The sequence below is a fragment of the Microcaecilia unicolor genome, chromosome 5, assembly GCF_901765095.1.
Source record: "Microcaecilia unicolor chromosome 5, aMicUni1.1, whole genome shotgun sequence".
NCBI classification, from domain to species: Eukaryota; Metazoa; Chordata; class Amphibia; order Gymnophiona; family Siphonopidae; genus Microcaecilia; species Microcaecilia unicolor.
In genome coordinates this window covers 131,696,860-131,718,438 of record NC_044035.1, presented here as the reverse complement: position 1 = coordinate 131,718,438, position 21,579 = coordinate 131,696,860, and the positions used below count along the sequence as shown (strand labels likewise).

Genomic DNA, 21,579 nt, shown 5'->3' with positions numbered 1-21,579 from the left:
AGATGGATGTTCCAAAATTTATGCACACAGTTATAGAATATGCATGTAAATCTATGTGTTGGGATTTAGGCCATATTTTCGCTGGCCTAAATGGACACTCGTAGATTTAGATGCTAGGATTTCCGCCTAAGCATATTCTATATACCGTGCCTAAATCTAGGTACTACTTATAGATTATGCTTAGGCAGAAATCTTTATCGTGTGAATTTTTTAGCCACCATAAATAGAATCTGGCACTTAATATAAGAGAAAATGCTTACTTCAAAATGCAGTAAATCGTTTCAACAAGTGACAATTATCCATCGGTTACAAAAACTTTTTACATAAAAAGAAAATTGAGTGTATCTGAACAATTACCTAGAGAATCTTTAAATCTTACAGAATTTTTAGAAACATCTGTGGAATAAGAACGTGCTACTTTGTTAGTTTCTTTCGCTTTTGAAATGGACAAAATTAATGTAATACGTTTATATTTTCATCATACGAATGAACTTTTCATGGGGGCGAAGACAAGTATTTTTCCTGATTTGTCTAGAGAGAAGGAAGGAACTTTTGGCTTTTAAGCCGAGAGTCCTAGCCCTAGGGGCAACCTTCTTCATTAAGTTTCCATGCAAATGTTTACTGTCTTATGAAACAAATAATTTTCTCTTCACAGATCCCAAGAAACTTTAAGAATTTGTAATTGCTAAAGAAAGTATGAGAAACCCCCCTGTAGTAGTTAACCAGATTAATGCAGCTGTCTGATTGTAACTCTAGTTATCGCTTCTGCTCTAGGATAACTTATTTAGTTACTAGTAAAAAAGGCCCATTTCTGTCAGAAATGAAACGGGCGCTAGCAAGGCTTTCCTGGGAGTGTTTATGTTTGAGAGAGTGTATGTGACAGTGACTGTGTGTGAGAGAGAGAGAGTGAATGTGTGAGTGTGTGTGTGTGAGAGAATGAGTGTGGGTGCGAGTTTGGGTGTGACAGAGAGAGTGTGTGGGGAGAATGAGTGTGTGCAAGTGCGTATGTGATCCTGGTTTCTGTAGTTGAGGGGGTTTTCCGGGGAGGCTGGCTGTGCCAGGCTATTTGCCATCTGTGCCGTGAGGTCCCTGAGCTATCGTGATGGAGGGTGTCACACTTTCTATACCTCTGTATGTTGTACATAGGTTCCTGCTGTTTCCCTCTGTGTGAGACAGAGGTACCTGGGTTCTGTGTAGAAATGATTCTTCAGTGTTTGTATGAGGCTGTGTGGCAATGGGCTGTCACTTCCTGCGTGTCTCTGTAGGTTGCCTGGCTTCACAGTTCCTCCATGCTGTCTGGCAAGCTGCTGGCTGCTTTCCGTGTGGGACTGGGCACTGTTGATGAGCGGCATGGCGATTGTTTGGGAGGTATGTGCTTGGGGGGGAGGTGGTGGGCGATGCGCCGAGGAGGGGGGCAGGGCGTACTCGTCACTGTGCGCGCGTCGCGGTTTTGTTTGTTTTTGTACTCCTGCTCCTCCCCCTGTGTCCGTGGTGGTGCTCCCCCTCCCCCTGCGTCAGTCGTGGTTTTGTGGGCCTTCTGCCTTTCCTGCCCTGCCGTCTTCTGTCCATGCGACTTGTGGCTTCTGCCTTTCCGGCCCCGCCGGAGACGTCATCGCAAGAGGCGGGGTTGGATCGCCTGAGCTGTGAGTAGAGCGTTTGTCTTGTGGAGTGTAAAAGTAATCCTCTCCACATCGTCGCCCATCCAGAAGGCTCATCCAATGATGGTATTTCGCCGCGCCTTCTAGGGGAGGTTCGGCCAATGAGGACCTGCCTAATGCGTGGCTCTGCCAATGGCGGGAGAGGATGCGCTGTTGACGTAATTGCGAGAGGCGAAGGAACGCGAGGGCGGAGGGTGAAGCTACAGGCAACAGGCCAAACCGGATATCTCGGGCGCCTCAACATCCGGCTTCAATGGAACGTTGGAGGTGCCTTTTATATATATAGATATTTTTCTTATTCTTTGTTTAAAATTTTCCTGATTCTTGGATCACATATCGTGGTAAATAAGTATTTAAAGTTTTCAGAAAAGTATTTTATTTCGGTTAAATTTACAAATTTTCAGAGATTTCTGACTTTTATGTTCATTTTGTGAATGGCATAAAGAAATTATAATAAAGAGCTTTAAACACAAAATGCACTAAATCAATTTAGAGCAATACTTTTTTTCTGTATGTTAATTGTAGGTTATTTTTTAAAAATATATATTTTTGGAAGGACGCATGTCATGGGTGAAGAATGAGTGTGAAAGCAATAACCAGTTAGCATGTTCACATTAGCAAGAACTAACTAACTAACATTGAGTTAACACGAGAACCTTTAGTACCTCCTGTTGCCCCCAAATTAATTTTTTGCAAGTCCCACTGTAAGCACACAGGGGTGCTCTCAGGGGTGCAACCCTCTAGTGGCTCCTGCCCTGAAACCAAAACGCCTCTGTTACTCCGGTGACTCTGGCCTCTATGCTTGGGCCTCCTCCTTCCCTCAGGGTGACCTCTTCATTAACTTCCAGTCCTGGCCCGGCCTCCCCACTGTATATCCTGGTAACCGACCCCCTTACCAGTTCTTCTGGTGGGGCGCCTCTGGGTCACCCTTCTCTGGAAGATAGCACAGCTTCCTCTGCTTGCAAAAATATGCAAAATAGCTGATTACATGTAAATTCAGTTTATTGGAACTCTGCTCCAGTCTTGTGGGAACCTGGCTTTCCCACTATTATTCTTTTACTGCAATTCACCCCCCGAGACCATTTACTGTGGGACACCTGGGTCTCCGGGTATAACAGCCACCAGCCCTGGATAGGACCTTCTTTACTCACATTAACCTTACGGTCCTATCCTCCACCCCACGGCTGTTAGTTCTGTCTCAGTAGCAATTGTTCATAACAATAGTACTTAATGCCTGGCCCCCACCAGGTAGGTACCTCTTTGGGGTTTGGAGGGAACCTTCTCCTGACCCTTCTCTTGAGCTCTCCTTCAGCAGGCCTCTTTCTTCAGTCCCCTGCTTGGAATTCTCTGGCTCTGGGTGTTGCAGGTCCCCCCCCCCCCCCCCATCTTCTCTCTCCTCCCTTGGCTTAGAGGGTGCTTTTTATAGGGTGCCCAATAATCTCTCCCACCTCTCTTTAGGCCTCTCCTTCTGCTTCCAGAAAGGTCAGCACCCAGAACTCTCTCCACCTTCCCAGCTTCCACTCAGAGAGTTTCCCCCCAGTGGCCTTCCCAGGGAAGTACAGGTCCTATGCCATGAGCACCCCCTAGCCGTTCCTTCTGGTCACTACCATGGACTATACTCTTTGGTTCCCTCTAGTGGCCAGATCAGGGCATTTTCAGGTTCCCGGTAGGCGAGCGCCATCTGGCGGCCTCCTCATGTAAGGGCAAACACTGCGTTTATCACACCACATGCTAATGAAAATAGTAATATAGGACCATTTTGATTGCTCTTCTCTCAAACTTTTCTAATTCTGCTATTCCTTTTTTGAGATTCGGCAATCAGAACTGAAAGCAAGGTAAGGGCGTGCCATGGAGCGATACAGAGGCATTATGGTATTCTTTGTCTTATTTACCATCCCTTTCCTAATAATTCCTAGCATCCTGTTTGCTTTTTTGGCAGAAGATTTCAGTGTATTGTTTACAATGACACCTAGATCTTTTTCTTGGGTGCTGACCCCCAAGGCGGATCGTAGCATTAGGAAACTATGTTTTGGATTATTCTTCCCAATGCGCCTCACTTTGCATTTGTCTACATTAAATTTCATCTGCCATTTAGATGCCCAGTCTTCCAATTTCCTAACGTTTTCCTGCAATTATTTGCAGTCCGTTATCCCGCAGTCCCAAAGATTCTATATAGCATGCTTAGAGATCTGCCCTGAAATACAGGTGGATTCTATAACAATGCAGGTAACTTAATGGCTTAACAAGCTAATTAGCGTAGATAGCAGCATTTAACAAGCAATAATGAGCACTAATTGGCAATACTTAGAATTTACACACACACACAACTTGCTAAGTGTATTCTGTAATGCACCGTGCCTAAATTTTAATGTACACAGGCAAAAAGGGGCATAGTTATGGGCTGGGACATGGACATTTTATGGCCGTTCCAAAATATACACACGTAGATATAGAATATGGCCATCTGCAGCTAAATCTACACACCAGGATTTACGCCATGTTTTCATAGGTGCCACTTATAGAATACGTTTAGGTGAAAATGTTTTCTGCATGGATTTTTTGAGGTGCCATATATAGAATCCCACCAGTATGCCATTTTAAGCTGCATTAGGTGCTTGTTAGCACCTTATGCAGCTCAGTAAAAATGCCCCTAAATTAAGGTCAATAGACCTAACAGCACAAGTTAACAACTAGAGAAAAGAAATGCATGCCCACCTACATAAATGGTATATTCTTTTTGGTGAGTTTAATTTTGACTTCCTGGCAATCCTCCTGTGGAGGAGGATCCTTTTATTGGCAATGGCATAGTTGCTGAGAAATCCAGCATCTTTCAATGTTCATTTTATTTAAACTCTCCAGGGTTTTCTTTAACTGCTAAAAGGCACTATACAAAAGTGGAATTAAAATGATGTATTTGTTTAAAATGTTTAGTAGCCACAATGTCCATAGCTCTACGCAGAATACAAAAAAGCAGACATAAGAAATTTAGGGCATCTTTTACTAAGGCGCACTGATGTTTTTAACGTGTGCTAAAATTGTGGATGCTCAAAACGTTAGAGACGCCCATAGGAATGTATTGGCATCTCTAACAATTTTAGCGTGTGCCAAAAATGTCAGCGCGCCTTAGTAAAAGTCCCTTATAAAAACCAATATGTAACAAAACATTTTCCCTATCATTCACTTGACAAACAGGGCATATAACAAATGATAAAAGTATAACATCGGTCTAACTGTTTATTGTTTCATTCTGCAAACTAAAGACAGAAATGTTCTGCTGCGCAGCAGGAAGCAATAAATCCCATCCCTAATCCCTCAGGTAACCCTTTTTATCAGATGGATTCAGTCTATGCTAGAGCATCACTGTGACTGGAAACGGAAGGCAGCTAACAAGATGTGACCAGGCAGCAGATAAAATAATAGCGAGAAGCTTTCAGCCAGTACTTGCGTTTCTTTCCCCTGCTCTGGCAACAATGTGGATCTTGGCAAGTTTTTTGTTTTATCTGACTTTAGGTGCTCTGCCTTCATGTCAGTTTGCTTGTCCTTCTCAGTGCAGTTGCACTTTTAACAGTCTCAGTGGTGGAGCCAAATCCAGGTAGGGTCATATATATCTTTAAAATATTCTTGCAAGAGGAAGTCAATGCTTCATTTGTTTTTATTTTGCTACATGCTATTTTTGCCAGTCTCTTTTCATAGCAGCTTTATGTGCTGACGGATTAACTTCTGAGTACACTGTAATCTGATTTCAGAGAAAGCACTGGAGGATCTTCTGTGCTGGCTGGCCAGATGCAATCTAATTAGCACTACTGCAGAACTGTAACCATAACAAAAAGTACACTGTAATATTTTTAAATTGACTGCGTAGTTATTGAAATATCTTGATGTTGGCCAATGAGGAAACATCAGAACTACACTTTTTTTCTTTTAATTCATTTATATTTTTAATTTTTTGATTGCATATATATCTTAAATATAATAGCAAAGGGCTATAGGACAATACTATCCTTTAGTATGGATCATTCAAAACAAAGAAAAAAAATAACTTTTTGTTACACAGAGGTTAAGAAGGACATTTTAGAAGGTTTGTGCATTTTCTACAAATGTAAATAATGGCATTTACATGATTGTGCTGCATATGTGAGTGCTAATTATAGGGTTTTAATATTCACATATATAGAAGCCATAGAATGCACAGATATGAGAAGGGTGTGTCTGTATATGGTTTGGGTAATGCAAAAATGTGTGTATTCTGATTTTTGAATGTGGAATACACGGTCATTTTAAAATAATTCTCCTATCAGCATTTACACCTCTTTTGAGTTAGGCGCAAATTTGGGGATAATTCCATAAAGAGGGTGCCAACATTTAGGCAGCAAGAACATGCATAAATGACACTTAAGATAACTATATAATTGGAGAAAAGGACACAGAAGTTCTGTGATTCGTTGTTATCACCCACCAAGGTTGGTTATTAGATCGTGGATCAGCTGTTTTGCCCTTTAAGAACTGTGAGATCAAAAGGACTTGAAGAACTGTTGGGATTTCTCAATTCTGTCAGAAGCGACAATGATGTGTTTAAATGTGTATAAGGGAATACTCCCTGACTAAACGATGTATACCTTTATTGTTTTAATTACATGAGGCAAGTGAGATTGAGTGGTTGATGGTGTGGATGTGTTTGACTGCAGTGGGCATGCTGAAAGGAGTTCTGGGGATATTTGCAGAGATATATTGGATGTATTTATGAAGGCACATATGTTTTCAAATAAATAATTGATTTATAAAGATAAAATATTTTCAAGGAGTACCTGAATTATTAATATTTTATATTTGTACTTCAATTATAAGGGAGTTCCCCTAAATTGTTGACATTGGTCCTTTTACTAAGCCACGTAAGCATCTACGCATGCCGAACGTGCGCCAAAATGGAGTTACTGCCCGATTACTGCATGGCTCTTGTGGTAATTTCATTTTTCACGTGCATCTGCTATGCGTGTCTGAAAAATATTTTTTATTTTCTGGCGTGCGTAACGGATGCGCACCAAGTGGCATTTGGCGTGCGTAGGTCATTACCGCCCGGTAACCACGTGAGTCTTTACTGCTAGGTCAATGGCTGGCGGTAAGGTCTCAGACCCAAAATGGACATGTGGCAATTTTCATTTTGCCACGTCCATTTTCGACAAAAATTTAAAAAGGCCTTTTTTACAGGCGCGCTAAAAAATGGATCGGCGCGTGCCCAAAACTCGTGCCTACACTACCGCAAGCCATTTTTTAGCGTGCCTTTGTAAAAGGACCCCTGTATACACAAACCCCTAAATTCTATACATAGCGCCTAAAGTTGTATGCACTAATTTGGTCACACAGCCAAATTGTGTGCATGACTTAATTGAACAAGCCAATCAGTGCCAATAATTGGCAATTAACAACCAATTATCAGAACTAATTGGAAATAATTAGGATTTACGGGCATATCCGATCCTATAATAGAATGCGCCTAAATCCTATTGTGTGTAACAATTTGGAGGCATGTTTAGGGGTGTTCCTGGGGGCATTCCCAGATTTTATGCACCTTGATACAGAATCATTCCTAAGTGTGCCTAACCAGTATTTAAGTCTGATTATAGCAGGCCTAATTGCAGCCACTACAGTTAGGCGCATCTCAGTGCTAAGTGTGATTCTATAAAGGACGCATACTCTTTATAGAATCACGCTAAACACTTTTCATTTTTGGCACCAATTTTTAGGAAAAAAAGGGGGAGGGATCCGCACAATTTCCACAGAAAAAGTAAGCAAAAAACAACAAGGGTGAAAGAGATGGAAGTTCCAAATGACCAAGGCAAACAAGGAGTAAGAGCAACTAAAAATTTATTTGCCAAAGTAAACTGACCCACAAGACCCTAAATGGGCTGTGTGTTGGCACAAAGCTTTCCTCATGGGTCAAAATAGGGCAGATCAGCTTTGCAGAGAATGTAATTGGTAGTAACCATTAAAGTACTGAAGCACGATACGCTGAGAGGACCGGCTACTGTAGCACAGAGCATATCGTACTTCAATACTTTAATGGTTACTACCAGTTACATTCTCTGAGAAGCTAATCTGTCTGCACTATTTTGACCCCTGAGGAAGGCTTTGTGCTGAAATACGGCCCATGTAGGGTCTTTTGGGTCAGCTTACTTTGACAAATAAACTTTTGGATTCTCTTACTCCTTGTTTGTCTTGGTCATTTGGAACTTTCATCACTTTCACCCTTATTGTTTTTTCCTTACCAATTTTTAGGAACTTATAGAATTTACTCCCAAATCCATTGTGCACATCTGTCAGGGAGGGTGTGGACCTGGGAGGGGCATGGGCAGGTTAAGGGTGTGTCTAGCATTTACATGCACATCCTATATAATAAAACGCACCTCCAACATTCTGAAGCTGACTGCATGGCTGAGGCATTCCTGCTCTCTGTATCCATCTCCTGAATTGATATCACGTACTTCCGGGTTCATCACAAGCAGAAGTGACCAACCACATGAGGTTTCAAGGCATCAGAATGTTGGAGGTGCATTCTATTAAATAGGATTGGTCAGTTCCTTGAAGCACAGCCAGAGCTCAGCATCCTGCACAGTAACGCTCAGACACCAGAGAGAGAGAGAGAGAGGGGGGGGGGGGGGCCTGACACCAGAGAGGGGGGGGGGGGGGGAGGTATCTCTGTCACACACACACTGTCTCTCTCACACACTCTCTTTCTCACAGTCAATGTCTTTCTCTCACTCTCACACACTGTCTCTCACACACTCTATGTCTCACACTGTATCACATACACTCTCTATGTGTCATTCAGTCACTCACACACTCTCTTGGTCTCATACACTCAGTCTCACAGAAAGTCTGTGTCTCACACACACTCTCTTTCTTGCACACACTGTATGTGTGTGAAACACATACACTCTCTCTCTCACTGTGTCTCACATATGCACTTGCACACAAACTCATTCTCACACACACACACACACACACACACACACACACACACACACACACACACACACACACACACTCTCTCTCTCACAGACACACTCACACCCAGACTCTCTCTCTCTCTCTCTCATACACACACACTCACACATTCACTCTCTCTCTCACACACAGTCACCCTCACATACACTCTCTCAAACATACACACTCCGAGGAAAACCTTGCTAGCGCCCGTTTCATTTGTGTCAGAAACGAGCCTTTTTTACTAGTCCTATAGAATACTAGCATTTACACACCTGCCTACAGTTAGACACGAGCATTTAAACCAGCCATTGAGCTAGTGTAAGTACTTGCGACTAAAGTCAGGCATGTAAATGTGGATTTATGCTAATATTATATAACAGCAATTGCATGTGGAATTGCTGATATAGAACTCATTGCTTAGCACTCATCATCCTGACACTTACCTTTAGGAAATCCATAGAGAATTACTCCCATCTGGATATTTGCTTTTACATAACATTACACATTAATCTTGTATTCCACAAAACCTTCACAGTTCAGTGTGGATTACAAAAGACTAAGAACTGAGACAATTCTGGAAATTACAAATAAGGTACTAAAGATTAAAAAACTCAAAATATGTTTTTTTAAAAAGAAAGGTTTTAGCTGTTTATGAATGCCAAATAATCCTTTGATGATCAAATTTTAATAGGAAGAGAATTCTAGATTGATGAGCCTGCATTTTTCAATATTTTTTTTCATAAGGAGTATTTAAATTTGTTTTGGCTTATTAGAATAGATATAGAGGAATTAGAAAAGGTACAGAGAAGGGTGACAAAAATGATAAAGGGGATGGGACGACTTCCCTATGAAGAAAGGCTGAAGCATCTAGGGCTCTTCAGCTTGGAGAGAGACGGCTGAGGGGAGATATGATAGAGGTCTATAAAATAATGAGTGGAGTGGAATGGGTAGACATGAATCGTTTGTTTATTCTTTCCCAAAATACTAGGATTAGGGGTATGCAATGAAGTTACAAAGTAGTAAATTTAATATGAATCGGAGAAAATGTTTATTCACTCAACATGTAATTAAACTCTGGAATTCATTGCTAGAGAACGTGGTAAAGGCGGTTAGCTTATAGGGGGTTTAAAAAGGGTATGGACGGCTTCCTAAAGGAAAAGTTCATAGACCATTATTAAATTGACTTGGGAAAATCCACTGCTTATTTCTGGGATAAGCATCAAAAATGTATTGAGCTTTTCTGGGATCTTGCCAGGTATTTGTGACCTGGATTGGCCACTGTTGGAAACAGGATACTGGGCTTGATGGACCTTTGATCTGTCCCAGTGTGGCAATACTTGTGTACTTATGTAGAATTGTCCCTGATATTATTAGAGCCCCACATTCCTAAGCAAATGTTTTTCTTTATGGCCAGATATAATTGCTTTAGGAATATGCTTTACTTAAGACCCTTGTAAATGCATAATTTTGTACGATCATACTGTCAGTTTTTCTAAAGATTCATCAGCAACAATGGCCTGAATTATTAAATAAATAGTATTTTTATTCATTCTCTTCTTGCATATTAAAATATATTTTAATCAGGATTTCTCTAGCTTTGTTTGTTCAGTTTTTTTCCTGATGCTATTTTGTTTTCTGAAATCTCCCAGACTTGTGGTTTCATTATGTGATTTTAAACAATGTTAATATACAGTAATTATGATTTGGCTTAGACTGCTGATGCTTATTGGCAATGCTTTCATTATACCTGTGGAACTGAAGTCCAAAGCAATGGGGCAACACTCTTGGGGTGTACATTTGCACCTGATTTGAAGTTAATTTGCGGCTTTCTAAATGAAATTCTATTATATAGTCTCCCTGTCTCAACCTCCCATGTCCCTTATCAATCCCTTTTTACTCACGTGTGGGGGAAGTATTATCATTGGATCTTTGTCCATGGGTAAACAGCTGTTTATTCTCCTGCTCCTTCAGGCTTCTAACTCAATGGAAACCAGGGCTGGGGTACTGCACCATAAACTTTCATTCTTAACTACATGGAGATTTTTGCTCTAATTAATTTCTTCTCCCAACCTATTTTAGTACAACAATTACAACAACATTCATGAACCAAGGATATTTCTGGAACCTTGTAATCATGGGTCCTAAAACAATTTGATATTGCCATTGTACATTAACTGTGACTCTCCACTTCTGCCTCTAGGCTGTGAAAGCTACCTCTATAACTAGCCTTTATCAATCTGGGGAAGGAGAGACATGCTCTGCTAGTGTGCTACTGAGACAGCCCTGTAGATCATTTTCAAGGAGCAACTATCTGCTGGTTTATGGATCTCTTGGGCAGAAGTGATCCCCATTCAATCCCGCCCTTGCTGCACCTTCCCTCAAAATAACACATCTAGTGGTAGTCCCAACAGGTACTGCCAGGTCGACCCTGGGGTGGTTTGACCTAATATGGCTATTCTTATTTACAGAATAGTGCTTAGGTGAAATGCTGTCATTTACATGCACATAAATTCCTAGGTTTCGATACTAAACCAGAGAACATCCCTATGACAATTTGTATCAATCATGTCACTTATGAATTTTCCCCAGTTATTAAGATCCTAGGCATCTTGGTCTTTAGTCAAGAAATGTTTTCTTTTAATCAGGAAACTACGATGTGTTCGGAATTATTTTGAAATGGATCAATTTAAACTTCTAGTACAGGCGCATCTGGTCTCACAGCTAGATTATTGTAATCTCATATACTTAGGATATTATAACGGTCTTCTTAGGAAAATTCAGAATATACAAAACACTACAGCTCATTTGATTTTTGGTTTAACTAAATTGGACAGTATTTCTCCCAGTTTTATAAAATCGCACTGGTTACCAGTTGAGGCCAGAGTCATTTTTAAGTTGGCTTGTTTTCTTTTTAAAGCTATGTATGGCCTAGTGTCCTATTATCCTTATGATCATTTCCAATGTCCTGCTGCTCAGAGGGCAAGACGAAAGGGGAAGAAAAGATTACATTTACGTGAACTAACTTTGGCATTTCTGGCAGCTAGACAGTGGAAAGATTTTGCTGATATTTTTATTCTTCCCTGTTTACAGCAGTGGCCAATCCAGGTCAGAAGAAGTACCTGGCAAAATCCCCAAAAAGTACAATACATTTTATGCTGCTTATCCTAGAAACAAGGAGTGAATTTTCCCCAAGTCCATTTTAATAATGGTCTATGGACTTTTCCTTTAGGAAGCCATCTAAACCTTTTTAAACCCTGCTAAGCTAACTGCTTTTACTACTTTCTCTGGCAACGAATTCCAGAGTTTAATTACGTGCTGAGTGAAGAAAAATTTTCTCCGACTTGTTTTAAATTTACTACTTTGTATCTTCATTGCATGCCCCCTTGTCCTAGTATTTTTGGAAAGAGTAAACAAGCAATTCACGTCTACCTGTTCCACTCCACTCATTATTTTATAGAACTCTATCATATCTCCCCTCAGCTGTCTTTTCTTGAAGCTGTTTTCCATTCCTTTCCTAATAATACCTAACATTCTATTTGCTATCTTAGCCGCTGCAGCACACTAAGCAGAGGGTTTTAGAAAAAGGGTTAAAACTTTTCTGTTTCAAAAATTTGTCTTACACTCTATTTCCTGACTATGCTGTAATATTGATTAATTCTTATTCCCAGATGATTGTTTCCGGTCTCTTGTGATTGTGTTACCTGCTTTGAACTGTTGAGGTATTAGCAGGATATAAGACCAGTTTAACATATCATATTATCACATGTACACCATTATTCTAATCATTTAAGTGTATAATTGATATGTAAATGTAAGCACCCGTGTTATAGAATTTCCCTTCATTACCAGATGGATGGCCATTTATATTAACCGTATATATATAGACTGCAGAAGTGCGAAGATTCCAACTATACTACTACTACTACTACTATTTAGCATTTCTATAGCGCTACAAGGCGTACGCAGCGCTGCACAAACATAGAAGAAAGACAGTCCCTGCTCAAAGAGCTTACAATCTAATAGACAAAAAATAAATAAAGTAAGCAAATCAAATCAATTAATGTGAACGGGAAGGAAGAGAGGAGGGTAGGTGGAGGTGAGTGGTTACGAGTCAAAAGCAATGTTAAAGAGGTGGGCTTTCAGTCTAGATTTAAAAGTGGCCAAGGATGGGGCAAGACGTAGGGGCTCAGGAAGTTTATTCCAGGCGTAGGGTGCAGCGAGACAGAAGGCGCAAAGTCTGGAGTTGGCAGTAGTGGAGAAGGGAACAGATAAGAAGGATTTATCCATGGAGCGGAGTGCACGGGAAGGGGTGTAGGGAAGGACAAGTGTGGAGAGATACTGGGGAGCAGCAGAGTGAGTACATTTATAGGTTAGTAGAAGAAGTTTGAACAGGATGCAAAAACGGATAGGGAGTCAGTGAAGTGTCTTGAGGGGAGGGGTAGTATGAGTAAAGCGACCCTGGCGGAAGACGAGATGGGCAGCAGAGTTTTGAACCGTCTGGAGAGGGGAGAGGTGACTAAGTGGGAGGCCAGCAAGAAGCAGATTGCAGTAGTCTAAACGAGAGGTGACAATGGTGTGGATGAGGGGTTTGGTAGAGTGCTCGGAAAGAAAGGGGCGGATTTTATGGATGTTGTAAAGAAAGAAACGACAGGTCTTGGCAAACTGCTGGATATGAGCAGAGAAGGAGAGAGAAGAGTCAAAGATGACCCCAAGGTTTCGAGCTGAGGAGACAGGGAGAATGAGAGAGCCATCAACAGAAATAGAAAACGGGGGGAGCGGGGAGGTGGGTTTGGGGGGGAAAATGAGATGCTCGGTTTTGGTCATATTTAATTTCAGGAGGCGTTGAGACATCCAGACAGCAATGTCAGACAAGCACGCTGAAACTTTGGTTTGGATGCAAGGTGAGATATCAGGGGTAGAAAGGTAGATTTGGGAGTCATCAGCATAGAGATGGTAGGAAAAGCCATGGGATGAGATTAATGAACCAAGGGAAGAAGTGTAGATAGAAAAGAGGAGGGGACCAAGAACAGAACTCTGAGGTACGCCGACAGGCAGAGGGATAGAAGTAGAAGAGGATCCACCAGAGTGAACACTAAAGGTGCGGAGGGAGAGGTAGGAAGAGAACCAGGAAAGGACAGAGCCCTGGAATCCAAATGAGGACAGGGTATCGAGAAGTATGCTGTGATCGACAGTGTCAAAAGCAGTGGAAAGATCAAGAAGAATGAGGATGGAATATTGACCTCTGGATTTAGCCAGTAATAGGTCATTGTAGACTTTAGTAAGCACAGTTTCGGTTGAGTGGAGAGGGCGAAAACCAGATTGTAGTGGGTCAAGAATAGCATGTGAGGAGAAAAAAATCAAGGCAGCGGCGGTGAACAGCACGCTCAAGTAATTTGGAGAGAAAAGGAAGGAGGGAGATGGGTCGGTAATTAGAGGGACAAGTAGGGTCGAGTGAGTTAAAACATCCAATACCAGCAAAATATGATATGTCTCAGACCAGGTCATTTTTTCCCCTACTATTCTTCTCAAGCTGTCTAGCTTCTATTATTTCTTTCTAATGGAGATATAAAACCTTTTGTAATGAACATCTCTCTGTTATAGTGAATGATCACTTGGCAGCCCTGCTTGTTTTAATGAAAACATTAATTTTGGTTTCAACTACACATTTACCATCTGTTCTGCCCTTTAATTACAAATATATGGAGGCTATAATTCACAATTGTATCTTGGATAAGCTGTAAGTACATGGGATTTAAATACTTTTATTTGACATGGTTGTGCTTTATTTAATGCAAGTAGGATCAGCTACATTAAGTAATTGTTCAGTTTTTCTCATTATAAAAGAAGGAATGCACTTGTAAAGTGATGTCCTGTGCTATTATTGAATCTCTTTCTCTCTCTCTCTCTCTTCCTCATTTTGCTTTTCTCTTGCTTTCCCTCATTTCTTCTACAAACGTAATGTCCCCTGTCTTTGTCCTCTTGGAAAGAATGAAAAAAAAGCTGCCATCTCTTCCTCTCTCTGGTATTCTGTGTATCCTAGGAATTTGTTTGTCCCTTATCATCTGCTCAACTTATTGCAGCGAATGAACCAAACATGAAGGAACTGACACTCAACTACACATTACAAGATCATACAGAGGGACAAAAGAAAGAAATCATCATCTTTCAGTTTTCTACTGGGATTCTTTTTGTAGTGTTTTTTTTGCAGCTAGGTTGAAAACTCTGATGGCACTAGTGTTCTTTTGTAATTGCTCATGTTTATTCTATAAGCAACCTGTGATCAAAGATATTTATTTGCTTTGATAGAGTATGACGTGTACGATAAATTTTCAGCTGGTGCAGTGACCATATTAATTTAAGGGCTGGTGTCAGCACTTATATTAATATGTATATTCAGTGCTGCTTTCTGTATATGTAGTGGTGTTGGACATACGAATAATGAAATCAACGTGTAAGCACTATCGACTTAGTTTAGGCTTGCTATTCAGAAAGCATAAACTAACATGTTTAAATTATTTTGATCCTTGATTGAAGAAAGACCCGACACGGGCCGTGTTTCGGTGACACCGCACCTGCGTCAGGGGTCACACCAATGACAAAGGAGGATTCAATAGACCAATTTCAAAAGGCTGATGCTTTCCAAAATTCTGTGTGATATATTCCTCCGAATAAAATGTAGTGCGAAGCACACACAGCAGCAGCATAAATTGTTACGATTTATGCTGCTGCTGTGTGAGCTTCGCACTACATTTTATTCGGAGGAATATATCACACAGAATTTTGGAAAGCATCAGCCTTTTAAAATTGGTCTATTGAATCCTCCTTTGTCATTGGTGTGACCCCTGACGCAGGTGTGGTGGCACCGAAACACGGCCCGTGTCGGGTCTTTCTTCAATCAAAGTTCACTATTAAAGGATTTTTTTTTATGAAAAAATTGTGTTCCCTTTTGTTTTTAAAGGCCCTTTGTGCTGTGTTTTTTTTGTGCTTGGTCTTTTTTTGTACTTGGTTCCCTCTCTTTGCTACATTAAATTATTTGGATAGCAGCTGAATATCGCCCCATCCCAAAAAACTTTTGGCCCACTTTTAATCTATCTTAAACCTTTTTGTTCAGTGCATTCAGACAGATTTTTATCCCAATACTATTCATATAAGATTTGAAAATATATGGACAGCAAAATATGTTTATCAGTCACTAGTAAACATATAACTTAGTGTGGTATCAGTCCAAGTGTATATACTGAGAACTGAGGGAGAGCCTAAAAATCAAGAGTAATTGTGTATGGAAGGGTAAGATATCAATTAACTAATTCACAAATGCGACCACAGAAATAGCTGTCCTAACTAGCCATATAGTTATTCAGGTGCCGGCACTGAATATTGACCAACCCCTGGATAAATCCAGCAGCCACTCGAGACCCGGATTATTCAGTGCCCAGTGCCCTGATATGGCCAAGTACTGAATGTCCAAGTCTAATTCAGCCCTGAACAATCATCCTATATAATAATTTGTACCGTCAACATTCTACGGCCAGCTGTCTGTCTGTCTGTCTGGGTTTGTAACATTGTGATGTCAGCAATCGCCAGTGTTCCATTCACTCTCACTGTCCCACCCTCGCGCAAAGACAAAATGACGTCAGAGGGCGGAACAGTGAGAGGGAAGGGAACACTGGAGGCGAGCTGACATCAGGATGTTACAAACGCAAGCAAGTGAAGGCAACGGAACGCTGGAGGGGGAGGATAGGAGTTCGGGACATCGAGGTGAGGGGAGGGGAGGGCAGAGCAGAGGAGAATCGATTGACATGGATGGGATGGGTGGAGAAGAGAGAATCGCAGGACACAGATGGGAGGGCAGGGCACAGGACAATCGCTGGACATGGAGGGGAGGACAGAATCATGGGACATCGAGGGGAGGGGAGGGCAGGGCAGAGGAGAATCTATGGACATGGGATGGGAGTAAAGGAGAGAATCGCGGGACACAGATGGGAGGGCAGGGCAGAGGAGAATCGCTGGACATGGAGGGGATGAAAGGCGAGGGGAGAATCACAGGGAAGGGAAGGGCAGGGAGACAGATGGGAGGGCAGGGCACAGGACAATCGCTGGACATGGAGGGGAGGACAGAATCGCGGGACATCGAGAGAGGGGAGTGGAGGGCAGGGCAGAGGAGAATCGGTGGACATGGATGGGATGGGAAGAGAGGAGAGAATCACGGGGCACAGATGGGAGGGCAGGGAAAAGGAGAATCGCTGAACATGGAAGGGATGGGAGGCGAGGGGAGAATCGCGGGACATGAATGGGAGGGCAGGGCTGAGAAAAATCGCTGGACATGGAGGGGAGGCCAGAATCACAGGACATGGAGAGGATGGGAGGGGAGGGAAGAATCACTGGACATGGAGGGGACAGCAGGGACGCGAGGAAAAATCGCTTAGACAAGAGCCTTCCTAGGGCCCATTTCATTTTTGATGAAATGGGCTTGGTTCCACTAGTCATTTATAAAAACACTGACTACCATGGGCTGAATATCTACCCCTATATTTCTAACTGCTTTATTAGCAAGAATGGAAGTTTAAAATAAACACTAGGAAGAAATGCCATGATTTTAAAGAGAGAGAGGTATGTGAGATGGGTGACAGGAAGCTAGCCATAGATGCATACACTAGTCTAAACACTTTTCCCAGCAGCACAGCCCTGAGAAAACCTGAACTTGTTAGAAACTATGATTAAGTCTTGATAGCATATGGATGGGGGAGGGTGGTAGGGAGGGAACACAAGGAAGAAAGCAGGTGCCGTGGGCTGTAGAAGGCAATGGCAATCTGAAGTATTCTACCAGAAAAAGTTCATAGGTTCCATGATGGTACTCTGATTTCCTCAACGCCCAGGAATGGGTAGAGAGGACAGAAAGAGAAGACCAGCCTATAATGTGTTTGTTTGCCCTTATTAGTAAATATAACAAGAAAGGCAAATGACTTATTTAAAATCACAGTGAGTGACAGAATTCAAACCTGTACCTATGAAATCACAAATACTTTTCTAAATAGTCATTAAGCTATAGTAAAAATTTAATTTGCTCTCTTGAAATAATCAATTTTATTTTCTCTCTTTAAATAGAGTTGTACTATGTAATGACCCCGAGATGACCTTAACACCAATCAATATTCCATTAGATACCTTTAAACTACGAATAGAGAAAACAGCTATCAGAAGGGTACCAGCTGAAGCATTCCACCTTCTTTCAAAACTTGAATTTCTTTGGATGTCCTACAACTCCGTGACTACCCTCAGCCAGGTTTCCTTCCAGGGTCTTCATAAAGTGCAAGAACTCCGGCTGGATGGAAATATCCTTTCTTCATTCCCATGGAAGGCTCTTGCTGCTATGCTCCAGCTAAGACTGCTTGACTTGCATAACAATAAACTCAGCTCAGTCCCAAAAGAGGCTGCTCTGTATATGAAGAACATCACTTATTTGGATCTATCCAGCAATAAACTGATCACCCTTCCACATGAGCTAATTGCAAGTTGGCTGAATTTCCAGGCAGATTCTTACATCTCTAGTGACTATTCCAAAATCATCTTAGGTAAGTGGCATTAAACTTACTATAGACTAGCTGCATACAGAAACTTAAGGATAGTGTTTTCTAACACTGTTCCTCTCTCTTTGTAATGGCACCTACGTTATGGAACTCATTACTTCTTTATATTAGATTGGAATCCTTTTTAAACATAATTTAAAGAATCATATTTTTTTATGAGAAAACATTTGGTTTCATGTCATAAGCCTTGCTTTTCCTTTCATTATTTTCTACATGCTGCTGGCTGTGGACTAGTGTTAAGCATTGAGATGTTGTCTTTTTCCTCCCCTTATGCGTCTGTTTGTTTTTAATTTTTCTTTTTTATATGCTTTTATTGTAATTTTAATACCCTTTTTGTGCTTGTCTGTGTGATGCCTTTGTTTTCTGCATTTTCTTTCTTTTCCCATTTGTACTAAGCCATGTGCTAATGCTAACACAGCCCAGGCTGCCTCCTACAGTCAGTGCTGATCCTGGATATTTAATGCTGGGTCATTTCCGCTGACCGGCATTAAATATCTGGTATATTTTGGGTTGGTTTAAACATAATTGGCCAAGCTAACATTCAGTGCTGGCTAGTTATGTTTAAACTAGTCAAAGATTTTCCAGGGTTTCACACAGCCAAAGAATATTCCAGGGTTTCACATTGAAAAATCAACAGATAGCTAGTTATATCGGGCAATATAACTGTCTATCCACTAGCCACTAACCAGTGATATTCAGCGGGAGACAGCCGGCTACCTCCCACTGAATATCGCTGGATAGCCAGCTAAGTACCATTTAACTGGCCAGGAACCATTCTAGGCTGGTTAAATGATTTTAAATATCAGGGGGCATATGGCCCATCGAGTCTGCCCATTAATTCCATCTACTATTTCTTCCTATCCCCTAGAGATCCTATGTACTTATCCCAAACTTTCATCTTTACTACCTGCACCAGAAGGCTGTTCCACAAACTCACCACGTAAGAACATAAGAATAGCCATACTGGGTCAGACCAATGGTCCATCTAGCCCAGTATCCTCCTTCCAACAGTGGCCAAATCAGGTTACAAGTACCTGACAGAATTCCAAATAGTAGCAAGGTTCGTAGTACTGATCCCAGGGAAAAGCAGTGGCTTTCCCCATGTCTATTTCAATAGCAGACTATGGATTTTTCCTTCAGGAACTGGTCTAAACCTTTTTAAAACCCAGATACACTACCTGCTGATACCACATCCTCTGGCAACAAGCTCCAGAGCTTAACTATTCATTGAGGGGCCCATTTACTAAGCGTCTATCCAACGTGCAGCAAATTGGAGTTGCCGCCCGACTACCATGTGGCTTTGTCGGTAATTTCATTTTTGGCGTGCGTCCGATATGCATGTCTGAAAAAGTATTTTTTTATTTTCGGGCAGGCATAGCGGATGCGGCCCAAGTGGCATTTGATGCATGCAGGTCATTGCTGCCCGGATTCTTCACCGCTAGGTCAATGGCTGGCAGTAAGGTCTCAGACCCAAAATGGACACGCAGCAATTTTCATTTTGCCGCACATCCATTTTCAGCAAAAAAGGCATTTGTTGTAGGTGCGCTGAAAAATAATTCTACACCACTCAGTATTTTGTAGACCTCTATCATATCCCTCCCTCAGTCATCTCTTTTCCAAGCTGAAGAGCCCTAATCTCTTAAGTTTATCCTAATGTGAGAGGAATTCCATCCCCTTAATCATTTTTTTTTGCTCTTCTTTAAACTTTTTTTAATTCTGCTATATCTTTTTAAAGATATGGTGATCATAATTGCACACAATATTCAAGGTGTGGTTGCAGAATGGAGTGATACAGAGACATTATAATATTCTTTGTCTGATTGTCCATTCCTTTCCTAATAATTCCTAGCATTCTATTTGCTTTCTTGTTTGCCACTACACACTGGACAGAAGATTTCAGCAAATTGTCTATGATGATACCTAGATCTTTTGCTTGGGGTGCTTACTCCTAGAGTGGAACTTAGCATCAAATAACTATGATTTGGATTATTCTTCCCAATGTGAATCACTTTGCACTTGTCCACATTAAATCTCATCTGCCATTTGGATGCTCAGTCTTCCTACTTCCTAAGGTCTTCCTGCAATTTTTTACAATCCACATGTGTTTTAACAACTTTGAATGGTTTTGTGTCATCTGAAAATTTGTGTCACTCATCGTTCTGAATATGTTAAATAGCACCAGTCCCAGTACAGATCCCTGGGGTACTCCACTATTCACTCTCCTCCACTGAAAGAATCAGCCATTTAACCTTACCGTATCCATCAATCAATTCCTTATCCACAACAGAACATTGTCTCCTATCCCATGGGTTTTTAATTTTCTCAGGAGTCTCTCATGAGGGACTTTGTCAAACATTTTCTGAAAATCTAGATATACTACATCAACTGGCTCACCTCTATCCACATGTTTATTCATGTATTCAAAGAAATGAAGCAGCCTGGTGAGGCAAGACTTCCCTTGGCTGAATCCATGTTGACTCTGTCCCATTAAACCATGTTTGTCTATGTGTTCAGTGATTTTTATTTTGTATGATAGTTTCCATTATTTTTACCGACACTGATGTCAGGCATATCAGTCTGTAATTTACCGGATCACCCCTGGATCCCTTTTCAAAAATAGGCATTACATTGCCCACCCTCCAATCATCAGCTACTATGGACAATATTAATGTCAGGGCAGATCACTAACAGCAGATCAGCGATTTCATATTTGAGCTCTTTCAGTATTCTGGGGTGTATATCATCCAGTCTAGGTGATTTATTACTTTTTAATTTGTTGATTTGGCTCAGTACATCTTCCAGGTTCGTCATCATCCTTGAAAAACATCTCTGTACAGGTAGATCTTCTTCAGTAAAGACCACGGCAGAGAATCCATTCAGCCTCTCTGCTATGGCCTTGTCCTTCCTGAGTTTCCTTTTACTGCTTGCTGATCTAATGGTCCCATGGATTTCCTCACAGACTTTCTGCTTCCAATATACCTGAAAAGTTATTACTATGAGGTTTTGCCTCCAAGGCAAGTTTCTCTTCATATTCCTTTTTGGCCTTCATTATCAATGCTTTGTATCTAACTTGCCAGTGCCTATGTTGCTTATTATTTTCTTCATTTTGATCTTTTTTTCCATATTCAAAAAGATGCTCTTTTGGCTCTTGTAGCCTCTTTCACTTCTCTCTTTAAACATGCTGACTGCCATTTGCTCTTCTTTCCACCTTTATTAATTCATGGAATATATAAGAACATAGGAGTAGCCATACTGGATCAGACCAATAGTCCTTCCAGCCCAGTATCCCGTTTCCAATCCAGGTCACAAGTACCTGGCAGAAACCCAAATAGTAGCAACATGCCACGAAT

The 21,579-nt window shown here is 41.2% G+C and overlaps 1 protein-coding gene across 1 annotated transcript in view; it reads left to right on the top strand.

Annotated features, from left to right (window-relative positions):
- The first annotated feature begins 1,289 nt into the window (after positions 1-1,289).
- Positions 1,290-21,579, top strand: part of LRIT1 (leucine rich repeat, Ig-like and transmembrane domains 1) — a 59,649-nt gene continuing 39,359 nt past the window's right edge. The window contains exons 1-3 of the mRNA XM_030204981.1: positions 1,290-1,368; positions 5,169-5,250; positions 17,748-18,214. Coding sequence (XP_030060841.1) covers positions 1,290-1,368; positions 5,169-5,250; positions 17,748-18,214 — 628 coding nt within the window. The remainder of the gene's footprint in view (positions 1,369-5,168; positions 5,251-17,747; positions 18,215-21,579) is intronic.